At 55.9% G+C, this 25582-nt stretch overlaps 1 protein-coding gene across 1 annotated transcript; it reads left to right on the top strand.

The window, feature by feature from the left end:
• Positions 1 to 12884: 12884 nt before the first annotated feature.
• Positions 12885 to 14702, top strand: LINGO3 (leucine rich repeat and Ig domain containing 3). Its single transcript, XM_035569686.1, has one exon. It carries the CDS (start codon positions 12885 to 12887, stop codon positions 14700 to 14702), a length of 1818 nt encoding a protein of 605 aa, XP_035425579.1.
• The last annotated feature ends 10880 nt before the right edge of the window (positions 14703 to 25582 follow it).

Genomic DNA, 25582 nt, shown 5'->3' with positions numbered 1-25582 from the left:
TGTGGAGCTCAGCAATGTCTACTTCTGTTAGCAGTGTCAAGGTTTGCACCACTTGCTAACACATCTATTGCTCCAGGGTCCTAACCTCATCACCGCGCTCTCCCCTCCAAACAGCATTTCAGGCCTGAATTAAGCATTTAATTTGGAGCCTGATTGTACAGAAGGACAAGAGCGCCTGGGTGTCTTTGCACTTGGCATTTAGAGGCTTGAAAGTGCTGCCGTTGGAGGCGATGGAGCCTTTTCAACTTCTGGTTGTTGGCTGGCTGCATTTTGCCCCTGCATCTCCACTCAGCGGGGCAGGACATGGGGCTGCAGCCTGGCACCGGAGGAGCTGGGCTCCTCCGGCAAACACGAGCTGCGTCGCCGCTGCATTTGGGACGGGAGCAAACCGTTGCCATAGCCTTGGAAATAACGCCAGGAACGTGAAGCACGTGGATGGATGTGTTTTGTGTGGGCAGCGGTAATTCCCGCGCCGTCAGCTCGCTGTGGCGTGGGCAGCCCAGGCGGGCACCATCACCAGCAGCATCTCCCCGAGCTCCAAATCCTGCCTCACTGAGTGAAGGGGCAGTGGGGCTGAGCAAGGCCATCTTTGAGCTTGTTCCACACTGTGTTCACTCCCACTGTATGGGTGGTGTGCAAGAAAAATACATATAATGTGCTCCGTGCCTCAGTTTCCCTGTCCATACGTGGATGTACTCTGGAGGTCTTGCTTTGTGATTTCATATGCTCTCACAGCCCACGTCCTGCTGTATGTCTGTGTCTGTCTTCAGCTGCAAAGCGATGATTTAATTCTCTGAGAAGGGCGTAGGGGGCAAGCAGCATCTTTGCCATCCCTGAGCAGGGGCTGCGGTGTGGAGGTGAAAGGCACTGCCAAAAGACCTGCACCAGCCCCAGGTGCACAGGTGCTGCTTGAGCCCGAGGGGCCGCTCTGTGAGTCCTGGAAAAACACCAAAACGAACAGGCGAGGGCAGAAATGTTCTGAGCAGTGATTTGAGTAGAGATGAAGTAGAGCAATAAAACCCACAAGAGCATTTGGAAAAGATGACGAGAGCTGCCGTCTCACCAGCTGTGGTAGGAACATCGACTGGGCTCTGGGCGTTATCGGGAGGCTATTTTCAAAGTATTTATGTAGGGTTTACCTGCAGCGAGGGCTGGCTCCTGGGGCTGCCAGCACGGCCCCAGGAAAGCTGCAGCACCTCAGGCACACCAGCTGCCACCTGGTGAGAGACGTGGCGGCCCCGCGGCACCTTCGTAAGGACTGAGCTGGCACTTGGATCGTGCATGCAGCCAGTTTGGGCACGGGCTGCAGTGCATGGGACGATGCAGGGCTGGGGATGTGATACAGGGACGTGGTGAGGGGATGCAGGAACACAGCTTGGCTGTTGGTAGTGGGCACTGGTTAGCCATGGCATGGGCTGGTTCCTCCTGCTTTGGGTTCTTTTGCTTTAAGTCGTGTTGCTTTGGGCCCTCTGGGCTGGCCCTGGGAAACCCAGGCTTGCAGCACGCCACAGGATTTTAGACGTGGATTTTGGGCAGACCAGGACATGGGGCCAGGGATGGTGTGGGCATTGGAGCAGGTTTCTGCAACCTGTTGGGGAAATGGACCCTCCGTCAGAGCTCAGAGTCCTCCCTGGCTGCTCCCAGCCCTGGCCAGGGACTGATTTTTCCCTCTTGTTAACTGAAAACATGAAAATGACTAAAAGGAGCATGCTCACACCAGTGCAGTGGAGCAGTCAGGATGTGAGTGATGGGAAGGGCTCAGCCAGCAAAACCCTGCAGGCGGGACCCCCCGGTTTGGTGCCAGGAGCGGGCTCTCCCCATGATGCTGGGTTTTCATCCCTCCTCTTTCCTGAACTGGCTCTGCCCGGGGCTCTTGTGTCCTGCCAGCCTTCATCCCCTGGAGTTTTTCATGCCCCCATGAGCTTGGCTGTGATGTGGCCCCTGTGCCTGTCAGCCCTGTCCTTTTGTGCCATGCCCTCAGCATCCACAAATGCAGGCGCACTGGGACTCATCTGCTGCATCCAAACTGTGGTGAGAGTCTTTGCACCTGGGGTTCTTTCCATCCTATGTTGTATTTATTTTTTCTTTTTTTTTTTTTTTTTTTTTTTTTGCCGCATCTATTCTCTTTTGCTTAGGTCTTAACAGTTCAGACATGTAGTGCTGGAGCTCCTTGTTCAGCTCCCAGCGTGTCAGCCAAAATAGCAGTGGCCGCATACCGTTGGGGAGAGGGACAAGTGTTGCTGAGAATTAAAATGACAGATCCCAGTATCAAGGTCTCGGAGGGTTTGTGCTTTATTAAGCAACAGTGAGTTCATGGGAAAGGACTTTCACCCGGAGCACTGGTTGTGTCTAGAAGAAAAGAAAAGGGGGGCTATATTTAGGTTCAGCCGTGTGACAGGGAGGCGCTGCGGGGAGGTGAGCTGGGCATCCTTGTACCCCGCAGCATCCTCATACACCCTGCAGCCTCCTTGTCCCTTTGGCACAACGGGATCACAGCCCTGAGTGGGAGCTGATGCTTGCACCCAGCCGTGCACAGCTTAGAAACATCCCCTGAGAGAAGGAAATCCCGGTGCTCCCGTGGCAGGATGCTGGGCACATTGGACAGGTAGTGGTGGGCCATGGGCAGCGCATCCCCGCTCCACAGCTCCATTTCCATGCTGGCTGTGGCTCTGCGTGGTCGTGGTGCTTTGATCCCTGCCCATGGTCCCTCACGCATTTCCCTCCCTTGATTTTTCCCTAAGATGAGGTTTCACGATAATGAGGTTTATTTTAATAGATTGCTGGTTTTTATCTCTGCCTTAGGATCTCCCTCTGCATGCCACCCCCTTCTATTAAAAATTCATAATTTCTCTCAGATACCATTGCTAGAGGGGGATAGGGAAGAATAAAGAAGGTTCACGAGAAGGAGGGAAATAATTAATAGGAAGGGAAGAACACTTGAAACAAATATTGTCCCCATCCCTCTGCGCGGGGCCCGTGTGAGCCTGAGCACTGAGCCTATCACCAAAATGCGGACACCCCTTAACAGCCCCCAGGCAGGACAAGGGGGACATCATGCTGAGGTGCTGGACGTGGTGTTTGGTAAAGGGACAGATGCATGAATGCCTGCGGTGCGTGGGGACATTGCTGCTCAGCTTCTTGCTCCCTGTGGCCGTGTGTGTCTCCACACCTCGCTGTCTCGTTTGCATCCCTGCGCCTGCGGGGCCAGATCCAGAAGCGTGGACAGCCGGCTCCGATGCCCTCTTTCACCCACCAGTCTCTGCCTTTCCCCCTGCTCTGGCCACCTGGATGCCAACCCTTCAACAGAGCCAGAATGAACAATATTTTGTATTTTTCCACTTAAATGGCGTTGGAAGGAAAGTCCATCTGGTTCCCTCCGTGCTGCCGGAGGGAAGAGGCCGGCCTCGGGTCAGCTTTTCATGGGGCACCTCCTCACGGGCAGCCCTGTCAGGGCTGCACAGCCAGGACCTCCACCTCTTCTCCCTTCCATCACAGCAGCGTGGAGAGGTAGAGCAGGACCCCAGTAACTGAACTCTAATTAGGGCAGCAAAATGAGCAGGACCCCGCAATTGTAAACCACAGATGAAGTGACATAAATGAGATCTAAATTGTGACCTTTTTCCAGAAGCAGGAGTATTAACTGAGTGTGACAAAAGGAGGAAGAAAATAATAAAAAAAAAAAAAAAGACAGAACCATCTTGTCTTCATTAATCCCAGCTCCTGTACACGCAGCACTGTGGGGACGTCGCCTCGGGTCTGCTCATGGTGTTGTGCAGCTGGGGGATGCTCGGGGCCAGGGGAGTGCACGCTGCTGGGGCTGGGTCCCCCCGGCTCTGTCTTGGCCTCACACAAACATCTGGCAACCTCTGGAAACCTAGGCCCAGGTTGTTTGTTGCGGTGGTCATGATGGAGTCGTGATCCGGCAGGAGTTTGTATTCGTCTCCTTGCTGGCTTGTGGCTTGTTGGGGCCCATGAGTTAAGGATGTGGCGGAGCCGTCCCCATTGTGCTGGACGCTGGGCTTTGCTCCTGCAGCACCACCACCGCCCCCAGTGCTGGCTCCAGCATGACGATATCCCCCTGTCCCAAAACTCAGAACCGCGCTGCTCTCCCTCCACTTCCCACATCTTCAGTTCTCTCCCTCCCATCACCCCAAGCCCACGAGCAAATGCTGGGTGCCGGCCAGGCTATTTCTTTGGATGGACGGAGCAGAGTTGTTTTTTTTCCTCCTCCCCATGGTGGTTTTCCAAATTATCCCATTTTACTTTTGCAGCAGGCTCCTCTTTTGGGGGCACGTCACTAAGACAATTTCACTGATGCTTTCAAATGAGCAGCCTGCAATGTCGCCCCCGTGTTGAGTTGTTTTTGTTGTTCACATCTCTTGAAGTAAAGGTCAGCCAGAAGCCTGGCCAGCTGGGAACTCTGACATTAATTACACTAATGAGGAAAGTCTCTGGCTTGCTGCAATGTGCTTTGTGGTCCTGGCTGCAGTGCTGCGGGGCAGCGGGGCCTGATGAGCGGGATCGTGCCTGGAGGAGGAGGACAGGGCTCCTGCAGCACCCCGAGGGCTCCAGGCCTGCTGCCTGGTGGTGTTTGCTGCAGGTTTGTGCGCTGCAGGCTCTGTCTGTGTGCTCCCGCATACTTCTGTACGTTCCTGTGTGCTTCTGTGTGCCCCTGTGCGCTCCTGCCCCGGGGCTGGGCAGCGGGATGAGACCCAGGGTGGATGGCAATGAGAGGCCAGGAGCTGCGGGTGCGTGGGAACCAGAGGACACTTTTAGGCCACCTCAGCAGTGCGCTCGTGGGTCCCATTTCACAGGGATTAAAATGGATTGGCAGACAAAAAACTGAAGTAACCTGAACCGGAGGTTGCTAAGTGACGTAAGAGTTACCAAAAATAAATGCCAAGAACATCAGTTGAGACCCTAATCTCTCAGATGTGTGGGAACGAGAGGCTCGCGTAATGAAGGTGGGGGTTTATTAAGCCAAGCCCGGTTGCTTTTTCTAATGTGAGTGTAGGGGCCACATCCGCGCTGGTGCAGGGCTGGAGGCAAAGCCGTGCAAGGAGAGCAGAGGCGGCTGGGGAGAGCCGGCTGCTGAGCAGGGTTTGGTTGCTGCCGGGTTCGCAGCAATTTGGTTTCAGCAGGATTGCGATAAATACAGGGGCACGTCCAACTTGCTGGAACTCTTTTCAGGATTTGCCTTATCCACCCCAGTTGCCAGAGGCCTGGCTCTCAGGAGCAGCGAGCCGAGCTGCTCTGTCGCCATGCTTCACTTCTGCGTGGAAATACCTCGCGCGTTGCAACAATGCAGAATGAAGGCAGCTTCCCTCCCAATTATCACATTACTTTGGCATTACAGGAGCCCCACCTGCTCCGCAGCTGCCAGCAATGTGTAGCAGAAACAGCTCTCTGTGCATCCACACTTCGGGAGGTTATAATCCCTCGAATCACATAAGATGGATTAATTCGCTCAACAAAATCCTCGCTGAGTTACATCATCACGGCGTTGGTGCTGCAAACGTCCAGCTGCCGGCGCTGAGGGCGGGGCAGGGTCTCCCTAGGTCATTTGGAGAGCTCTTGCCTTTATTTTAGGCACTGGCTGCTGCCCACCTGATGCCCCAGGGCATTCGCTAGCTGCGGGTTGAATGTGATTGCGCCCCTGCTCTGGGCTCCAGCGAAGGTGTGGGAGTGCTGCCAGCCCCTGCACCCCCCTGCTCATGCTGGGGCACATCTCGGAGCAGGGGGTGCTCCTTGCTGTTATTGCTAATGGGGGATTTTTTTAGTGCTGCTCCTTTCTTGCTTGCTGCTCTCGAGGCGTGCATCCCGACCGGAGCCTTGTGCAAAGCGCAGGTTTAATTTTATGCAGGTGCATCCATGCCGCTGACTGCCAAAAGGAAATGTGGGGGAGGATGAGGGGAGCTGCAAGCATGTAACTGGGATAGCGTTGTCTTACGGCAGCTGGAAATATGGGTGCTCGTCCTCCTGGGGAACAGCTAGGCAAAGGCGGAGCAGGGGTGAGCCAGGACCATCCCTGAGCAGCATCTCACGCCACGGCACTCACTAGCTCACAGCTGGCTCCAGGAGGTGGCCGTGTCTTCTGCTCAATGGTAGTGATGCTTTCCTGGAGTGATTTTTGGTTTTCTGGCATGCTATGTGCTCGGTCTTTCGGGGATCCCAAAAGAGGTGTTTTGTCTGTCCATGAGCAATGTCCAGGTGGAGCTGGGGCTCGCAGGAGGCACCAGGGACATGCAGAGGACAGCCCTGCCTCGCAGGCACCAGCCGCTGTCCTGGGCTCCTCTCCCAGTGCCATCGGGGATGTCCCCAGGAGCACTTGTGGGTTTGAGCCATGTGTGACTGGGTCTGGCCACCCCCTCGTTTCTCTGCTGTTTTCCTCTACATCCTGGGTTCTCACGGGAGGGCGAAGTGGCAGCTGGGCTGTAAAGGCAGCGTCCCTGCGGGTGCAGTCAAATCAGACCTGAAGTCTGGGGCCATTTGTGATCTGTTAACCAGAAGAAGCTATATTTCCCCCAAAAGGGAGCCCTTAAATCCCCTCTTACTTTGATAGAGGCAAACTAAACTTTATGCAGGCAAAGCTGTAGCAAGGCATTTGTTCGGAGGTCAGTGTCCCGTGCCAGCCGTTGGGGCTGGAAACACTTCTCTGCACCCCGAGAGGCAGGGACCCAGGACGGGGGTTTTTGCTTGTAAGTTTGGCTCAAATCTCCCTCAAAAGAGGACTCCTGGGCAGCTGCTGGCAGCACCGCTGCAGAGGTGCCATAGCCTGAGGTCCCTGCATGCAGGGAGCATTGTGCATCCTCCCCGCTGCACCCCAGAGCTGGCTGCTCGGAAACTGTCCTGTTTGTAAAAGGGTGATTTATATGTGATTATATAAATACATTTAATTAGGGGAGGTGCAACGACCAGATCATACATCGGGGTGGAGCAAGGCTAAGGCTGCTTCCCCTGTCTGGGATGTGCCTGTGCTCTGTATCCATGGCCTTTGGGGCATTTATGTGGGGTTCTGGCCGCTGCGGGGAGGGGATTTATGCTCTTCTCCTTGTGCTGTTTTACCCAGAGGAGCGGAGGGTGGCCATGCCCAACGCTTTGCCATGTAAACCTCCCCGGCCTCGCACGCCGCAGCACAGACAGATGTCGGCACAGCCCCGGACCTGCAGAACGGTGAGTGAGGGGCACGGGGGGGTCCGACTGGGGGGGCCGTGACCAGGGTGCTCGTGGCCGTCCTGCTTCAGGGCATTAACTCCCTGCTCCTCTCCTCAGCTCTAAGTGCTCGGTGCCATCGCATTGAGGCCTCGATGTTTGCTCCATGTAATGGCAGAGAAAGCTCTGCCCATTGCTGCGGCTCCAAAATGAGCAAGAAGCGACTGGAGGGAAGGCGTAGCACTGGGCTTGGGGCTCGTGGGGATGCTGAGGGCTGGCAAGGGCTCTGGATTGCTGCACAGGGAGCAACAGGGTCCCCAGTGCCACTCATGGCTTGAAGAAAAGCATTTTTGGAGTTGTGGCTGGAGCTTGGATGTCTGGATGGGCTTCATGGAGAGAGCAGCAAGGGCTCAGGAGCTCACCAGCTCAGCCCACACAGTCCTGGGTTGGGAGGTGCAGGCAGAGCTCTGGGGACTGGATTCCCCCAGCCTCCCCGCCACAGAGAGCTCTGGCTTTAAGGAGCTTCTTTGGGGCTGCAGATGGGAACAGAGATGCTTTCACGGTCCCACAGCTGCAGCTGATGCCCTGAAGCTGCAGATCTGGTGACCAACGCCAGCGTCTCGTGCTCCAAATGTCCCCGCTTGCTGCAGCTTCCAGCCCGGAGGAGCCGTTGGGGTGGCACAGCTGGAGCCCCCCAGGCTGGGCAGCTCCTGGGTGCAGGGACATATCCTGTGCTTTCCCCCAGAAATGCAAATTTATACTGCTTCCTTCCCTAGTATGCTGCATCCATCCAGAGGCGGATGGTGGCAGGTGCCTGCCAGAGGCTTTGCTGCCCAGATTAGGGTGGATTTGGGAGCTGCTCTCCACAAGGCTCTGGCAGGGCTGGGACAAGGTCCCCTGTCCCCCTCCCCAGCCAAGAACTTATTAAAGTGCAGCTGGTTTGATCTTCCCCCTGCCTGGCAAGATGAGGGTATAGATTGCAATGTCAAGCGTTATTTCACCCTGTAACGGCATTTTGCTTTCTTTGCTCGCTGCTCCCATGATCGTAATTGGGATGGCAATAACATTTCAAATGCAGCAGCTGTAGACAGGTCTTAAAAAAGGCATTCAGCCCTGGACTGACGCTGAGCAGAGCTGAAAGGCAGAGGGAAGGCAGTCTGTGGCTGCTGTTCCCTGCGCCCCTTGCCAGGGATTTCTGCCCCGAGCAGGGTTTTCCAGGAGGTCGGAAGCTGTGGATCGGCAGCTGCCATCCCTCTGTGCCCACCTGCTTGTTTTTCCATGGAGAGCAGAGCGCTTCTACTGGGCTCAGGCTGTTTTCCACCCATGGCTGCCTCTCCACCCTGTCCTCGGAGCGGACATCTGTCTGTCAGGCTGCCCTGTCAGTCTGTTCATCCTGCGCACGAATCCCGCCATCCAGTCCAATTAGAGCCTCGGCAATGATGCGGCTCCCTCCCAACACACAGTGCCCATGGGGGGCTATGGGGTGGGGGGCAGCCAGCCCCATCCACCCTGCCCAGGGCTCGCAGCATCCCAGGGACCCTGTGCCACGACCCTTCCCTCAGGTGCCAATTCCCTCGGGGAGGCTGGGACAGAGCCTGTGGGCAGCAGCACACGCTCGGGCTGCCGCAATATCCTCAGGAGTGGGGCCAGGCTGGACCCCGCACCCGGCTAGGGTGAATGTGGGGGGGTCCGAACACCCCCGAGCAGTGCCATTAATCAGCACTCTGAAAGGTGGATAATTACAGCGTATGCTGTTCCTATGTGGTTATTAATCATCCTGCCCCTGTATTTCATTTATCATGGAGCTGCCTGCCTTAGAGGGAAGGTCCCCTCCCTGGGAGGGTGTGTGGTGAGGTAGCATGTCGGTTTGGGTGCTTGGGTGCTGTTTTGGTGCTGTGTCTGCAGGAGGTGGGTGCTCCCTACCTGGTGGCAGTGGGGTGTCCCCGTCACTGGCCTCAGCGCAGCCTCAGGATGCCCTGCTTGGCCGGGGTCTGGTGAGCTCACTCCATCCCTTCCATGGGGCTCCAGCTGAGCATGCCACGCTGGCTGCGGTGGGCATGTGGTGTAGTTTTGGGGGAATAACCATGGAAAGCCCCAGGTACACGAGCTGTCAGGCTGCGTTTGCTATCACCTGAGGTGGTAAAAGGCTTCTGCAAATGCCAAGTTCTCATTACGCAGCAAAAATGTGCTGGGCATCCTCCAAAAATAACCCTGGGGTCGCTGCCGGGGCCACCACTGTCACTGCCTGCAGCCAGAGTCACTCTCCTCGGGAGAGAAATGAAGATGCTGGGGGCATACCAACCACCTCCGCTGGGCCCCGCAGTGCTGCATGGATGCTGCGCTCCGTTCGCCGGTACCCGCAGCAGTGACCTTTCGGAAATGTTGTACTCTGTGGTCGTCTCTGAATGTCTTCTCTCTGGGGAGCATCTTGTGGAGATAGAGATTCAGACATGATGTCTATCAAGAAGAAGAGCAGATTGTGGCCAATCTGTGGCTGCCTGCAGAGTATTGCTTAAGCCACGTGCTTGACGATCATAAGGTTTTCTCTAAAAATAAGCGGTGGCTTCTTTCGGGTTGTCTCCTTGGCGTCGCGGCTCATTCAGGAATCCTCAGTTCTGGGTCCTCACAGCAGTTACGAGGGCCGGGAGTTTCCATGTGGGAGGGAAGCAGCAAGTCCTGAGGCTGTGGAGGACTTGGGTGGGAGCACAGGGGGAAGGCAGCTCCAGGAAGACGTCAGCCGTGGGTTTTGCCGGGCAGAAAGGGTAAATCCTGGCCCTGCTGGAGGCTTGGGCAGCCTGGCTGCTCCAGCATTGCCTTGGCCAGCCCTGAGACTTGAGGCCATTGAGCAGGGGGGGAGCCATAAGATGCAGCAGCTGCCAGTCACCAAAATCACTCCCATCTAAATAAGGGTCTTGTGGTTTTCCAGTGGCCCCTGTAAGCTGTGCTTTGGGGTATTTTCTGCAGTGACCCACAAGGAGCATGTCTTCTCTCAGACATCTCTCCTCCCATGTTTTCTCGCCCTATTTCTGCACGTTGTCAAAAAGATCTGATGTCTGAGCAGCCTCTGTTGGATCCCAATCCCATGAGCTGGGCATCACCAGGATCTTCCCACTGTCCCCAACCCAGCTCCGGGGTGTTTACTGGCTCCTTCAGCTGCAGCTGCTCAGGACAGGGCTGGCACAGGCAGGATGGGGCCCTGGTGCCCACCACAAGTGATGAAGCAGCCGGCTCTGTGCTGGGCAGGCGAGCAGTGCCTGGAAATGAAGTGACCTAGAAAAACTGTCCGCGTGCACCGGAGCGCAGAGCCGGGAGAGTTGGTTTCCCAGCCAGACTCTGATGGGATTAGGAATAACTCCATTAGGTAATTCTCCATTGGGTCTGGTGATTGATTTTCTTGCTTTCTACACCCAGCTCTCTCCTCCTGTCTGTATCAGCTGGATTATTCTCATTCTTGCTTTGCTAATTGCCTGATCACTAGAGCCTCATCAGAACAACGTGCAGGGAGACCGCTGGCCTCCCGTGACCCCCAAGTTTTCTGCCTCCTCATATCTCAGCTCTGATTTCCCCTCCTGCACTCCCCAGCATCAGCTGCACTGTTTCTGCAGCCCAAATTGGACAGAGGGCCCCTCTGGGAGCAGGGGGACTGGTGGAAGGATGGGGGGTGGTTGGAGTATAAGGCTTGAGGTCCATGTGGAGGGACTGAGGCTGGCAGCAGGGAGGGTCTGCAGGCACCGTGCTGAAGCTGCGGGAGGGCAGGAGGCTCGCTCTGGGGTTCCAGGCTCCCATCACATCACAGCTTTTCCCCTGCACGTGCACAGATTCTCCAGCCTCCAGCACCAGGAAATCACACGAGGCCTCCTGGGTGTGTGATTAAGGACACAGCGCAGTCCCAACACTGTCGTTCTCTGCAGCATCAGCGTTTTGGGGGACGAGCCTGCCCAAAGTGCCCACTGGCCCCAGCACTGCATCCTGCCCCATGTGCACCCATCCTGCATGGGGGTCCTGCAGTGACTGCGCTGTGGGTGCTGCTAGACATAGGGCTGGTGACTCCCCTGGGTGCTGCCAGGTGCTGCTGCCCTCCCAGAGCCCAGCGGGGAATATCGTGTGCCTGGCCTCAAGCAGCAGTTTCTGAGGACAGCCCCAGCAGGACCATTTTGAATTCTGCGAGTAGATGCGAGAGTAAAACAAGACGTTGCTTTGGCTGAAGTGTTTGTACTTGCATGATGTCAAAGCAGGGGAACCTAGAAATGTCAAGCCCAGCTTCTTTTCTGGTCTTTATTCAGAGAAGGAGAGACCTGGGGGCTGAGGAGCAAGTGCTCTTGAAGGCTGACAGCAGCCTTTCCACCTCCCCAGCCTCTGCCCACCTTTGCTCCTCTGCCCGGCCTCTCCGGCCCTGCCCTGCAGCAGTGCCTGCGCTGTGCTGAGCCTGGGCTTCCCTGGCTCCACTCCGCAGCCTGGTGAGCAGCAGGCGTGTTATTTTTAAAAACAAATTAAATGCAAAGGGGAGCCTCTATCTAGGCCTTTGAGTTGAGTCTTAATTGGCCTTACTCCCCAGTGGCAAGGCAAGCCCCGGAGAACGTGGCAGTATCACAGTAACGAGCTATTAATAAATGATAGTGACTTTTCCTGCAGGTTGTGTCTGGGTGCATCCTTCCCACGCAGCCCAGCAAGGGCAGGGAGTGAGCGCCTGTGCAGGTGCAAGGGTCAGGGAGGAGTGGAGCCGCTTGGACCGAAGGCTGTGAGGATGATGGTGATACTTTCCCTACTGGCTTGGAGAGACAGGGAAGTGTAACAAAATTAAGACACGCAAAAAGAAGTCTTTAAAAGATAATCTCCTGCGGCTCCTAAATTGCACTGAGCAATGGGTTTATTGCCGGCGAATTGCTCAGATTGTATAATAGGATCAGAGCTGGAAATTATCCACGGAGATGGCATCCTTCCCCATGCTGTGGGCATAAGGAGGGTTGGGAAGCCCCCTGCGCACCCCGAGGCTGGCTCATGTAGCAGCCCAGAACCAGCCTACAGCACTCCAACTGAGCAGCCCTGCAGTTTAATTAGGTTAATGACAGCGCTTGGTTCAGGAGAGATGGCTGATGAGCTTTGCACCAATGCTGGGATGTGTCTGTGGCAGATTTGGGGCAAAGGAGGGAAAAGAGAGCAGGGAAGGGGAAAGCAGTGAAAAGGGAAATGGGTGATGAGGTCCTAATCCCTCTGAAAGGAGGGCAGCAGCGGCTGAGCTGCGGCCGGTGCATTGCAAGCAGCAGGTCAGCCGTAATCCGTCATCTGCCAAGATTCAGCCTGCAGCCTGCAGCCTCCCCCAGCCCACTCTGGAGAACAGAGCAGGGGGACAGGGACAGGAGGACCAGCTCCTGCATGAGGCTACAAGCATCTTCCATCCCGTGGGACTGAGGCCAAACAGCCACAGCAGGGCAGGACCCCAGGCAAGAACCCTCCGCTGCCACCACAGGGAGCAAGGAGGACGTGGTGTCCCACCTTTGCTGCGTGCCGGTGTTTGCTTAAGGCATGGTCCCCAGGCCACAAGCAGAGGTCTGTGGGGTTCCCTATGGGGCTGGGACCTTGTCAAGGCCATGGACCATGGTTTGGGGTGCTCCAATGGAGGCATTTTCTGGTTGTAGCCCACAGACTGGTGATCTTGATAGGATTTGCTGCTGACATCACGTCTCTATTTCCCTTCCAGGCGCATGGGAGAATGGTAGAGAGCCCGTAAGACCATGCTCTACACCATGACATGTTGGCTCCCGGTCCTGATCCTCCACCTGGTCCTCCTGAGCCCCCAACAGGTGGCAGCTTGCCCTGCTCGCTGTGAGTGCGCCCCGCAGATCAAGTCAGTGGTGTGTCACCGCAAGCGGCTCACCGCCATCCCTGAAGGCATCCCCACTGAGACCAAGATCCTGGAGCTCAACAAGAACCGCATCCGCTGTCTGAACCCAGGGGACCTCTCCCCATACCCCTTGCTGGAGGAGCTGGACTTCAGCGAGAACATCATCACCAATGTGGAGCCGGGCGCCTTCAGCAACCTGTTCAACCTGCAGACCTTGCGTCTGCGGGGGAACCAGCTCAAGCTCATCCCCCCGGGGGTCTTCACCAAGCTGACCAATCTCACCCTGCTGGACATCAGCGAGAACAAGCTTGTCATCCTGCTGGACTACATGTTCCAGGACCTGCGAAACCTGAAGAGCCTGGAGGTGGGTGATAACGACTTGGTGTACATCTCCCAGCGAGCCTTCTCAGGGTTGCTCGGCCTGGAGCAGCTGACCATCGAGAAGTGCAACCTGACCTCCATCTCAGCCGAGTCGCTCTCCTACCTCCAGAACCTGGAGGTGCTGCGGCTCCGGCACCTCAGCATCTCCGCGCTGGAGGACCAAAACTTCAAGAAGCTCTACAACCTCCTGCAGCTGGAGATTGACAACTGGCCTCTGCTGGAAGACATCTCCCCCACCAGCTTCCAGGGCCTGAACCTCACCTCACTCTCCATCACCTACACCAACATCACAGCCGTGCCCACCGCTGCCTTGAGGAACCTGGTGCACCTCCGGTACCTGAACCTGTCCTACAACCCCATTAGCACTGTGCTGAAGGGCTCCTTTAAAGACCTCATCCGGCTCCAGGAGCTCCACATTGTGGGCGCTCTCTTGGTGTCTGTGGAGCCGCAGGCCTTCTCCGGCCTGCGACAAATCCGGCTGCTCAACCTTTCCAGCAACTTTCTCTCCACACTGGAGGAGAGCACCTTCCACTCCGTCAACACGCTGGAGACACTGCGGGTGGACAGGAACCCCCTGGCCTGCGACTGCCGCCTCCTCTGGATCCTGCAGCGACGGAAGACGCTCAACTTCGACGGGCAGCAGCCCATGTGCTCCACACCACCCGAAATCCAGGGCAACGCCCTGCGTGACTTCCCCGACTCCGTGCTCTTCGAGTACTTCACCTGCCAGAAGCCCAAGATCAGGGATCGAAAGCTGCAGCACATCACGGCCCGCGAAGGCCAGTCTGTGTCCTTCCTGTGCCGGGCGGATGGGGAGCCGGACCCCTCCATCGTCTGGGTGTCCCCCCAGCACCGCATGATCACCACGCGCAGCACAGGGCGGGCAACCGTGCTGCCGGGGGGCACCCTGGAGATCCGCTTTGCCCAGGTGCAGGACAGCGGCACCTACATCTGCATCGCCAGCAACGCAGGGGGCAACGACACCTACTTCGCCACCCTGACGGTCAAGGGGCACCCGGCCGACGGCTCCCCCTACGCCAACCGGACTTTGTACCTCAGCGAGTTCAACGACACCTACCACAATGACACCCAGGTCTTCCTGAAGTTTACGCTGGATCTCAAGACCATCCTGGTCTCCACAGCCATGGGCTGCATCACCTTCCTTGGCGTGGTCCTCTTCTGCTTCCTGCTCCTCTTCGTGTGGAGCCGGGGCCGGGGGCAGCACAAGAACAACTTCTCGGTGGAGTACTCCTTCCGGAAGGTGGATGGTCCCACAACCACCACGGGCCAAGGAGGAGCCAGGAAGTTCAACATGAAGATGATCTGAGCCTCTCCGGAGGAGAAATGTTGTCTGCCGCCCGGCCCCACGCACGGGTACAGCAGGATGGAGCCGGGGGTGCGGGGGCACCGGTGATGTCCTTTCTGCTTGGGGGCATCAGCAGGGCCAGCACTGCACGTACCCAGAGTCTGGGATCAAGGACCCAGATGGTCCCAGCCCCACGGTGACCCCACAGGGCACAAGTTGCCCAGGGGCCATCCCAGCTCCCGATGTAGCTGATGTTTTTGTTACCAACTATGCATTTCTTGATGAAATCAACAGCATTTCGGCCTGGGAAAAAAAGAAAAAAAAAACCTGCTTCCTTTTTTTTCCCTTTTCCCTTTTTTTTTTTTTTTTAAAGAGACTCTCTGGAAAACTTTCTTGGTGTTGTTTATGGTTGTTCTCTCTTTTTTTTTTTTTCTCCAACAATTTTTTAAAATGAATTTCCAAAAGAAAAGTCTTCCGGTGCGATGCAGGACTGGGGTGCCGTACCAGGGTGTTCCTGGCGCCCCCCCCCCGCCAGCACAGCCAGACCCCAGGATACGGCCATGCCACGGGACCTTCACCTGGGCAGCTCCAGCAAGGGGCAGCTGCAAAAATGGGTGCTGGGGATGCTCCTGCACAAGCAATAATGACCACCCGTCCCTCCTACCCCACGCAAGGCGGTGGGGGGTGTGAGCAGGAAACAAATGGGGAAAAAAAAAAATGAGGCCACAGGCATTCAAATTACAATGAGTAGTCACACAGCAAGGCTAGGCCCCATTTTGTATGCATCCAAGCCGTTCTCCAGCTATGGCCTTGACGGGGATGTGAGGCTGGGACCGAGCTCTGGCAACCTGGCGGGGAGCAGGGACAGTGACACCAGGCAGCAGGATGGGGGTGAGGGCTGGGGTCCTGCTCCAGGGCTCCCAGGGTTGGGGTACAAGGTGGTGCCCACGTTTCTGCTCCTGATCCAGGGTTGTCCCATTGGCAGCTGCAGGGCTGACAGTGGGATGTCCTCAGACAGGTGCAAAAGGCAGCTTTGGGTGCAGGCAGTGCATTTTCTTTAGTTTGCAAAGTTGAATTCTACAGGACAGGAGCTCTGCACCCTGCTCGCTGCCACAGGGACAGTCCCAGCTTTGTGTCCCTTGCCCCGCTGGCTCTTCCACCCCTGCTTTACCTCGGGATGTATTTTTTTTGGGTGCAAGAAGGAGCAGCTGGAGAGAGAGCCTGGATGGGACCCAGCAGAGCCCGCCACCACCACCCCCAGCTCATCTCCATGCTTGGGGTGCAGGTTGCAGCTTTCAGGTGGTTTTATCTTTTTCACCCCTTTTAAGTATCTTTTAAGTAGAGTAGCAGAAGCCCCAGCTCCTTGGGGGGGCTGCAGGAAGGGCTGTGCCCCCTTCCTCCTCCCTGTGTTCACACAGGGGCTGTTCCTGTCCCCATTCCTGCACGTCCCCCCTCTCTGGGCAGCCAGCGGTGTGCCCTAGCAGGGCTTACGGCACCCCCAGGCCTTTCAGGGATGAATTTTGGGCACAAGCTCCCAAAGGGCCAGGGGCTGGAGGGGACAGGGCTGTGGCCCCACAGCTTCGCTCTGTGGGACACAACTGTGCCATCCCCCACACCCCATCTCGCTGCACCCCATCCTGCCATCGTGCCATGGGCACAGCGCACATTTGGCCTCCCCGGCCCCCAGCTTGGTCTCAGAGGGAGGGGGGTGGCGGAGCTGATGACCACAGCATCCAAACAGCGCCCAGCCACGTTCAAACCAGGCCCAGGCTGCTCCCCAGGCTGCTCCTGTGCCTTCCCCTGCCCACACTTGGGGGATCACAGGGTTGGGGAGACACCCATCACTCCCCATTTTCCTCACCACAGGTCGCATGCCAGATGCCCCTGCGCTCCCCGCACTGTGCATGTGTCGTGTCAGGGGTCCCACCCACATCACCCCACTCTGTCTGATTTATTTATTTATTCGTTTATTTATTTATTTTACCTTGGGGGTGTGTGGGAGGGGTCAGGCACGAAGCCTTGCAAAACCTCGAAAAACCTCCCACCATTTGCAAAGGAAGGTTCTGGCAGTGCAGACCTGCACAGTTTTCTATGTCATGAGCATGTGAAATTTATTTGCGGGGGAAAAAGGAAAAGAAAAACACAAAACTAGGATTTTGTGATTTTTTTTGTTGTTTGTTTGCTTTTTGTTTTTTTGCCTTTTCTTCCCCATGTGCCTCCAGTAAGACAGCAACCTGCACAGTTGGTCCCTTCTACACCGTGTGCAGGATCTGTGCCACAGCCTCCAGCAAGGCAGAAGGGTTTGGGCAGACCCCAAGCACCTGGAGCTCAATTCAGGACAGCTGTCTGCTCAGACTGGGCACTCGCAAAGGGATGGAGGTCAGGGCAAAGCTGCAAACACGGAGCCAAAGGGATTAGGGCAGTGGGTGAGGACCCTGGCGGGGTCAGGAGTGCGGGGGGGGTTTGGGCTTTCCCATCGATCACCTGTGAGCACCACTGCCAGCCCTGTAAAACCCTTAATAAATGATGCTAAAACAACTTTCAGAGGGTACTAAAGTTCATATTAATAACTAATAAATGATTAATGTGCATGTGTTAACAAGCTGCCACTGCTATTAATCTGTTATTAATTATTAATTGAGTGTTTATAAGTATGCTCTGAAGCTGATGGGTGCAAAGCCTTGCACCCACCCTCCTGCTTGCATGGAACTGGGGACTGGGGCGGGGGGGGGGGTTAAAGGGCTCCACAGACACAAGTGCGCGCACGTGCGCGCGCGCACACACACACACACACACACACGCAGCTCCGTTCCCTCTGCTGCACAGTCCCCGGCTCAGCTTGCAGCCCCAAGCATCACTGGCATCCCCAGGGGCAGCGTGGAAATACCAGCACACCCTAACAGTGTAGCTTTTGGTTTTCACCAAACGCCTCCGATGAGGCTGGAATCCAGGCACCAGGGTCTGCACCACAGTTCGCTGGCTGGGGAAACTGAGGCACAGGTGGGTGCTGTGGCAGGGCTAAGGAGCTGGAGCCAGCAGCACTGGGGGGAATTGGGGAAATTTCTGCTTCTAAGGAATATGTGGGTTCCCCTTCCCCATCCCATCGGCCACAGGGGACACGCTGGCTCCACACAAGGCCGTCTCTGCCCTTGCCCAAGCTGCCACTGCTGTCCCCATGAGTCACTTGTCTGTCCCCAGTGTGCCTTGCCCAGGTGCAGACCTGTCCTTGTGTTCCCAGCAGAGGGATGTGAAGAGACTACTAAACATCCGGAAACACCCCATTTCCCTGCTCCCAGGCTTGGTGGCTGTCTTTCCTTTGGTCACCCCGCAGTCCTGGCTCCCCTCAGTGTGGGACTGGGATGGTCACTGGGATAGGCACTGGGTGCCTGCGGGGTGGTGAAGCAAAGCAATGCCTCCATCTGCTGGAAGAGCGAGCCCTGGATGGCTCCCTCCCCTGCACCCCAAAATGCTGCACCCTGTGGAGATTCGGGGATGCTCCCAGGGTGCAACCAGCAACAAAGCAGCAGTGGTCCCAGTTGGAAAATGCCCCTTGGCCTCTGCAACTGGGCAGGGCAGGAGCACACTGGGGTGTAAAAGAGGAAACTGGGGTTTTTCTTTTACTTCCTGCATGGGGAGGAAAAAAAAAAAAAAGCATGTTTCCAGAGAGCAGGTCAGGCTCACTGTCAGGGTTGCTGTGCTGAAGAGTCTGGGTGCTCAGGGGACCCAGAGCTGAGCCCCGTGGTTCCTGCAGCAGCTCTAGGGGTGATGGAGTCGCTACGACCAAGGCTGCTGAGAAACCAGCTCTGACCCCAGACAAGAGAAACCAGACCAGAGATGGGCCTGAAAAGTCCCTGCAGCAGCCAGGTATTAAGAATAACAACCAAAAAAATGCCAAAAAAATAAAGGCAATTAGGAAGAAAGAAGCAATTTTCCAGCAGGTGCATTTAAAGATCTTATCCCCCACTGGGATGAGAAACCAATTTCCTTACAAATTAGACTTCAGCTAAGTAGAAGTTCCCTGCCTCAGCTCCCCAGGCCCCCCGGCTGCAGAGCGCAGGGGCACAAAGGGCTTTGTGGCAGTGACCTCTGCCAGCCCTGCCGGCACCAAAAGCTGCTGAGTGCTCGGCAACTTTGGCATAAGGTGGTCAGAAAATTTTGTCAGCCAGCAGTGCCTAAACCCCTCCTGCTGCCCCGAAAATCAGCTTCCTTACGTGCTCCATGGGGAAATCTCTTCCTCCCTCAGGCAGTGCCCTGCAATTGCTCTTTTCTAGCAATTGCTAGAATTGAGCGATTTGGGGAGAAAATATCTTTGTGTGACTTCTTTTCTGTTTAGGGGGGAGATACACCCACCACGTTTAGCAGCTCCTGGTGTGTTTTACCACCTTTAATTTGCCATTTGTGGTTGGAATTGACATGTTGGCACAGAGCTGACAATTGGAGACTTAATTTTGCAATGTGGTTTAATGCTAGACCCATTTACAGCCCAATTTCCCTTTTACCCAAAATACCAGTGACCATCCCCCTGCTTTCCCAGTAACAGTTTGGAGGTGTTTACCTGAAGTCACAGGTCCAAACATCCAAAGTCCCTTCTCGCCCACCGTAGGGCTCCTCTGACTGATGCCTTCTCCCTAGCTTTGTAGGGGAACATTCATGTCACTAATGCTGTGCTTTTTATTCCTAATGGTCCCTGGTTTATCTTGAATGTAACATTATTTATTAAGGAGAAAAATTGATGTTCCCAGTAGATTTACGGTTGTTTATAATGGTTTGTTGTACAGTCATTAGCATAAATGACTTACCAAAATGAGGGAAACGTACTGACCCATTGCCAAACACCATCAATAAGCCCAGAATCCCGATGAATCTTAAATGCTCACCATTTCTATTCTTATTTTTACAACACTATGGCCCCGGGGGGAGCGGGGGGGGGGGGGTACAAAGCCAAGCTTCCTGCTCTGCAGTGCAAGCAGGAGCTGAGCCCACTGCATCCAGCAGGGAGAGCATCGTGACCAGCATGGGAAGGACGAAGCACATGGTGTCACCTCCCAGATTCTTGCACATCCTCCTGAATCAGGATTAAAATACAGCTCAGCCCCAGCACATGCTTTATCAGTTCTAATATATGGCCTGTGCTCGGTGAGCACTGCAGGCAAACAGACACAAACCTGGCAGGTTTCTTGGTGCTGTCTGGGAAATGCGAATTGCAAAATGCACCACAAGAAGCCCCATCGGTGGGCTATCTGTGCCTCAGGCACCAGCTAAGCACCAGTTAAGCCCCAAAAACAGCCTGTCCCACCACCATTCCTGTGGACATCTGTCTTGTCCCAGCTCAAGCTTCAAAAATACAGATGATGTTGCCTTTTCTGTGTATAAAGCCGCATCTCCTGAAGCCTGCTCATCCTCCTGCCTCGGGGCTCTCAGGCGAAATTCCCATGGTTTGCCTAAAGCTGGGACATGCCGAGGCGACCGGCTCCGGGGCAGACGCGTGCTGCAGCGGAGCGCGGGATCGGGACAGGCAGGGCTATTTTTCGGGCATCGAGCCTACGTGAGGGAGCCGCCAGGCACCGGCAGCCCTCGTGAGGGAGGCTGACGAGGCGTAGGCGGAGCCAGCAGCGTCAGCGACAGCTCCTCCCCCCGGCCGTTCAAAGGCAGCCCTTAGGGAGCGCGAGCGACCAGGAGCGCGGTGAACAGGGCCGGCAAACAGGGAGTGACGCGGGGGGAGTGACGCGGCAGTTAGCGAGGCAGTTAGCGCAGGCAGGGCGGGCAGGAAGGGCGGAGCGCTCACACCCGCCCATAGGGACACCTCCTCTAAGGGCACTTTCCCGTCAGCTGGGCTGCAATGGTCTCCACCAGGCACGGTGCTTTCTCTAGGAAGTCAGTACACACCCAGACCGACTGCCCGTCCAAACATGCGGCAGTTCAGGTCTCCGGGTGCGGGGAGTGTCTGAGCCTCTTGCTGCCATCGGCGGGAGGCAGAGGGACTGCTTGCGTGAGGTGCGAGCAGGTGGACGACCTGGTCCGCATGGTGGCGGAACTCAAGGAGGAGGTGCAGAGGTTGAGGGATATCAGGGAGTGCGAGCGGGAGATAGACTGGTGGAGTGACTCCCTGCAGGACCGGAGGGAGAGGGACCAGGGTGAGACGCCGCAAAGGGGGGTGGACCCCCTGCCCTGTCGCCATCGGGCAGAGGGAGGGGACCTGCGAGTTGAGGAGGAATGGAGACAGGTCCCTTCTCGACCTCGCAGGAGATGCCCTCCCCCTCCGGCGCTGCCTTCCCAGGTGCCCTTGAACAATAGGTTTGAGGCCCTGGAGCTTGAGAGACCGGTGGGTGAGGATGAGGTAGGAAGCCTACCCAGGAGGATGCCTGAGGTGAGGAAGTTGACTCCACGCCTCAGGACTGCCTCCACCAAGAAAGAAAGAAGGGTGATTGTTGTGGGCGACTCCCTCCTCAGGGGAACGGAGGGCCCTATTTGTCGGCCTGACCCCACACATAGGGAAGTCTGCTGCCTCCCTGGGGCCAGGGTCAGAGACGTTACCAGGAAGCTTCCAAACCTGGTTCGCCCCTCTGACTATTACCCGCTTTTGATAGTCCAGGCTGGCAGTGATGATCTTGAAAAGAGAAGCCTGAAGGCTATCAAACAGGACTATAGGGGGCTGGGACGATTGGTGGAGGGAGCGGGAGTGCAGGTGGTGTTTTTCGTCTATCCCTATGGGGGAAGGGAGAGGCACGGAGAGGACATGGAAAGCTCACGTGGTTAATAGGTGGCTCAGAGGCTGGTGCCAGCACAGAAATTTTGGGTTTTTTCACCATGGGGAGCTTTACTCGGCACCCGGCCTGAAGGGACCCGTCTGGGGCCAATCTCCAAGGGGAAAACGGATCCTAGGCCAGGAGCTGGCGGGGCTCATAGAGAGAGCTTTAAACTAGGCAAGAAGGGGGACGGGGCTCAAACAAGGCTTGTTGGAGCCGTGCCGGGGGAAACAATGGCTAGGCTGGGGAAGAAGGCGATGGCCCAGCTGAAGTGCATCTACACTAATGCACGCAGCATGGGTAACAAACAGGAGGAGCTGGAAGCCATCGTGCAGCAGGCAGGCTACGACTTGGTTGCCATCACGGAGACGTGGTGGGACCGCTCCCACGACTGGAGTGCTGCAATGCCTGGCTATCGGCTCTTCAGGAGGGACAGGCAGCACAGAGGGGGTGGTGGCGTGGCTCTCTACATTAGAGAATCTTTTGATGATGTGGAACTCCAGGCTGGGAATGATAAGGTTGAATCCCTGTGGGTTAGGATCCGCGGGAAGGCCGGCAAGGCTAGCGTCCTGGTCGGGGTCTGTTATAGACCGCCGAACCAGGATGAGGAGACGGATGAGGAGTTTTATAGGCAACTGACAGAAGTTGCAAAATCGTCGGTGCTTGTCCTCGTGGGGGACTTCAACTTCCCGGATATATCCTGGAAACACAACATGGCACAGAGAAAGCAGTTTAGGAGGTTTCTGGAGAGCGTGGGAGATAGCTTCCTGACGCAGCTGGTCAGTGAACCTACCAGGGGTGGTGCCCCGCTAGACCTTCTCTTCACAAACAGAGAAGGACTGGTGGGAGATGTGGTGGTCGGAAACTGTCTTGGACAGAGTGACCACGAAATGGTAGAGTTCTCTATTCTTGGCGAGGCCAGGAAGGGGACCAGTAAAACTGCTGTACTGGACTTCCGGAGGGCTGACTTTGAGCTGCTCAGGACGCTGGTTGGCCGAGTCCCTTGGGAGGCGGTTCTGAAGGGCAGAGGAGTCCAGGAAGGCTGGGCGCTCCTCAAGAAGGAAATCTTAACGGCACAGGAGCGGTCCGTCCCCACGTGCCCAAAGACGAGCCGGCGTGGAAGAAGACCGGCCTGGCTCAACAGAGAGTTGCGGCTTGTGCTTAGCAGAAAAAAGAGGGTTTATAATCTTTGGAAAAAAGGGCGGGCCACTGAGGAGGACTACAAGGATGTAGCGAGGCTGCGCAGGGAGAAATTTAGAAAGGCCAAAGCTCATCTGGAGCTCAACCTGGCTACTGCCGTTAAAGACAACAAAAAATCCTTTTACAAATATATCAACGCGAAACGGAGGACTAAGGAGAATCTCCATCCTTTACTGGATGCGAGGGGAAACCTAGTTACTAAGGATGAGGAAAAGGCTGAGGTGCTTAATGCCGCCTTTGCCTCAGTCTTTAGTGGCAATACCGGTTGTTCTCTGGATACCCAGTGCCCTGAGCTGGCGGAAGGGGATGGGGAGCAGGATGTGGCCTTTGCTATTCATGAGGAAATGGTTGGCGACCTGCTAAGGAGCTTGGATGTGCGCAAGTCGATGGGGCCGGATGGGATGCACCCGAGGGTACTGAAAGAACTGGCGGAGGAGCTGGCCGAGCCGCTTTCCATCATTTATCGGCAGTCCTGGCTATCGGGGGAGGTCCCAGTTGACTGGCAGCTAGCCAATGTGACGCCCATCTATAAGAAGGGCCGGAGGGCAGACCCGGGGAACTATAGGCCTGTCAGTTTGACCTCAGTGCCAGGAAAGCTCATGGAGCAGATTATCTTGAGGGTCATCACGCAGCACTTGCAGGGCAAGCAGGCGATCAGGCCCAGTCAGCATGGGTTTATGAAAGGCAGGTCCTGCTTGACGAACCTGATCTCCTTCTATGACAAAGTGATGCGCTTGGTGGATGAGGGAAGGGCTGTGGATGTGGTTTACCTTGACCTCAGTAAGGCTTTTGACACCATTCCCCACAACATTCTCCTCAAGAAACTGGCTGCTCGGGGCTTGGACTGGCGTACGCTTCGCTGGGTTAGAAACTGGCTGGATAGCCGGGCCCAGAGAGTTGTGGTGAATGGAGTCAAATCTGGTTGGAGGCTGGTCACAAGTGGTGTCCCCCAGGGCTCGGTACTGGGGCCGGTCCTCTTTAATATCTTTATCGATGATCTGGATGAGGGCGTCCAGTGCACCCTCAGTAAGTTTGCAGATGACACCAAGCTAAGTGCGTGTGTCGATCTGCTCGAGGGCAGGAAGGCTCTGCAGGAGGATCTGGATAGGCTGGAGCGATGGGCTGAGGTCAACTGTATGAAGTTCAACAAGGCCAAGTGCCGGGTCCTGCACCTGGGGCGCAACAACCCCAAGCAGAGCTACAGGCTGGGAGAAGAGTGGTTGGAAAGCTGCCTGGCAGAGAAGGACCTGGGAGTATTGGTTGATAGTTGGCTGAATATGAGCCAGCAGTGTGCTCAGGTGGCCAAGAAGGCCAACAGCATCCTGGCCTGTATAAGAAGCAGTGTGGCCAGCAGGTCTAGGGAAGTGATTGTGCCCCTGTACTCGGCTCTGGTGAGGCCGCACCTTGAGTACTGTGTTCAGTTTTGGGCCCCTCGCTACAGGAAGGACATGGATGTGCTCGAGCGAGTCCAGAGAAGGGCGACCAAGCTGGTGAGGGGTCTGGAGAACAAGTCTTACGAGGAGCGGCTGAGGGAGCTGGGGTTGTTCAGCCTGGAGAAGAGGAGGCTCAGGGGCGACCTTATCGCTCTCTACAGTTACCTTAAAGGAGGCTGTAGTGAGGTGGGGGTTGGTCTGTTCTCCCACGTGCCTGGTGACAGGACGAGGGGGAATGGGCGAAAGTTGCGACAGGGGAGTTTTAGGTTGGATGTTAGGAAGTACTTCTTTACCGAAAGGGTTATTAAGCATTGGAACGGGCTGCCCAGGGAGGTGGTGGAGTCACCATCCCTGGAGGTCTTTAAAAGACGTTTAGATGTAGAGCTTAGCGATATGGTTTAGTGGAGTACTTAGTGTTAGGTCGGAGGTTGGACTCGATGATCTTGAGGTCTCTTCCAACCTAGAAATCTGTGTCTGTGTCTGTGTCTATGATTCAAGACAGCCCAAATTTCATTTTTTAGAGTGTTAAAAGAGCAACCTCGTCCTAGGGGTGACAGACACCAGAAGGGGAATTTCCTGATTTGTGACGGCTGCAGGAAATCCCAGACAAAAAGAACAAATAAATAAATAAATAAATATTTCCACCACTCTGGTACATCTGGTGTAAAGCCATTGGAGAGCAGGGAATTCAAAAGGGTTTTGGAAGGTTTTACAGCAGAAATCCCTCCCTGCAACACCGCTGCCATCCAGAAAGCACCCAGGAGGAGGAGTGTGATGTGTGCAAGCAGCAGGGGTGAAGCAAACACATTGCAACAACCTGCAGCAGGTCACAGCACTCCCAACTGACAGTGGTGCAATCGGTGCTACCAGAGCACCCCAGGGTGGCACGGGGATGGCTCGGGAGTGACACTGAGCCTTGGACTTACTTTAAGCTTGGTAGACACTGAGGAATGTGTTTTGAAAGTACATCTTCCTGCAAGTAGAGGCCGTGGCCAGCATGGGGGATCCCAGAATGAGGCACCGGAGCATCTGCTGAACACAGGGAGGCCCCAGCAGCGCCGGGAGATGGAGATGGAGCCCACCAGACCCCCACCGCTGCCGAGAAAATATCAGAGGTAACAACAAACTACTCTGCAAACAAGTCCCAGAATGGTACTTCCCAGCTGCACTCAGCAAGAATGCTCCAGCCCGAGGTTTTGCACCACTGCAAGACCCATGGGTGCAGCAGGGCAATAATGCATGGGGGGGAGATCTGTGCTAAAGCTTGTAGTTGTACAGGGATGCCACCAGCAGAAAATGGTGGGTTTCAAGAAAGCCAACATGGTTTCAGTACTGCTCATAACAGCAGGGTCAGAGGCCAGGATGGAGAAGTGAAACCCCACGGCTGGCTCCTTCCCACTGCTCTGTGTCCCTGGCTCACGGGCTCGCTGCACGTCCCTCCTCATGCACAGACCTCTGGATCCCCTGAGCCCTGTCCCTGCTCAGGCAGGTGGGGCAGCAAAAGCTTTTCCTGCCCTCACCC

The sequence above is a fragment of the Cygnus atratus genome, chromosome 26 (genome assembly GCF_013377495.2).
Source record: "Cygnus atratus isolate AKBS03 ecotype Queensland, Australia chromosome 26, CAtr_DNAZoo_HiC_assembly, whole genome shotgun sequence".
NCBI classification, from domain to species: Eukaryota; Metazoa; Chordata; class Aves; order Anseriformes; family Anatidae; genus Cygnus; species Cygnus atratus.
This window is presented reverse-complemented; position numbering and strand designations above follow the sequence as displayed.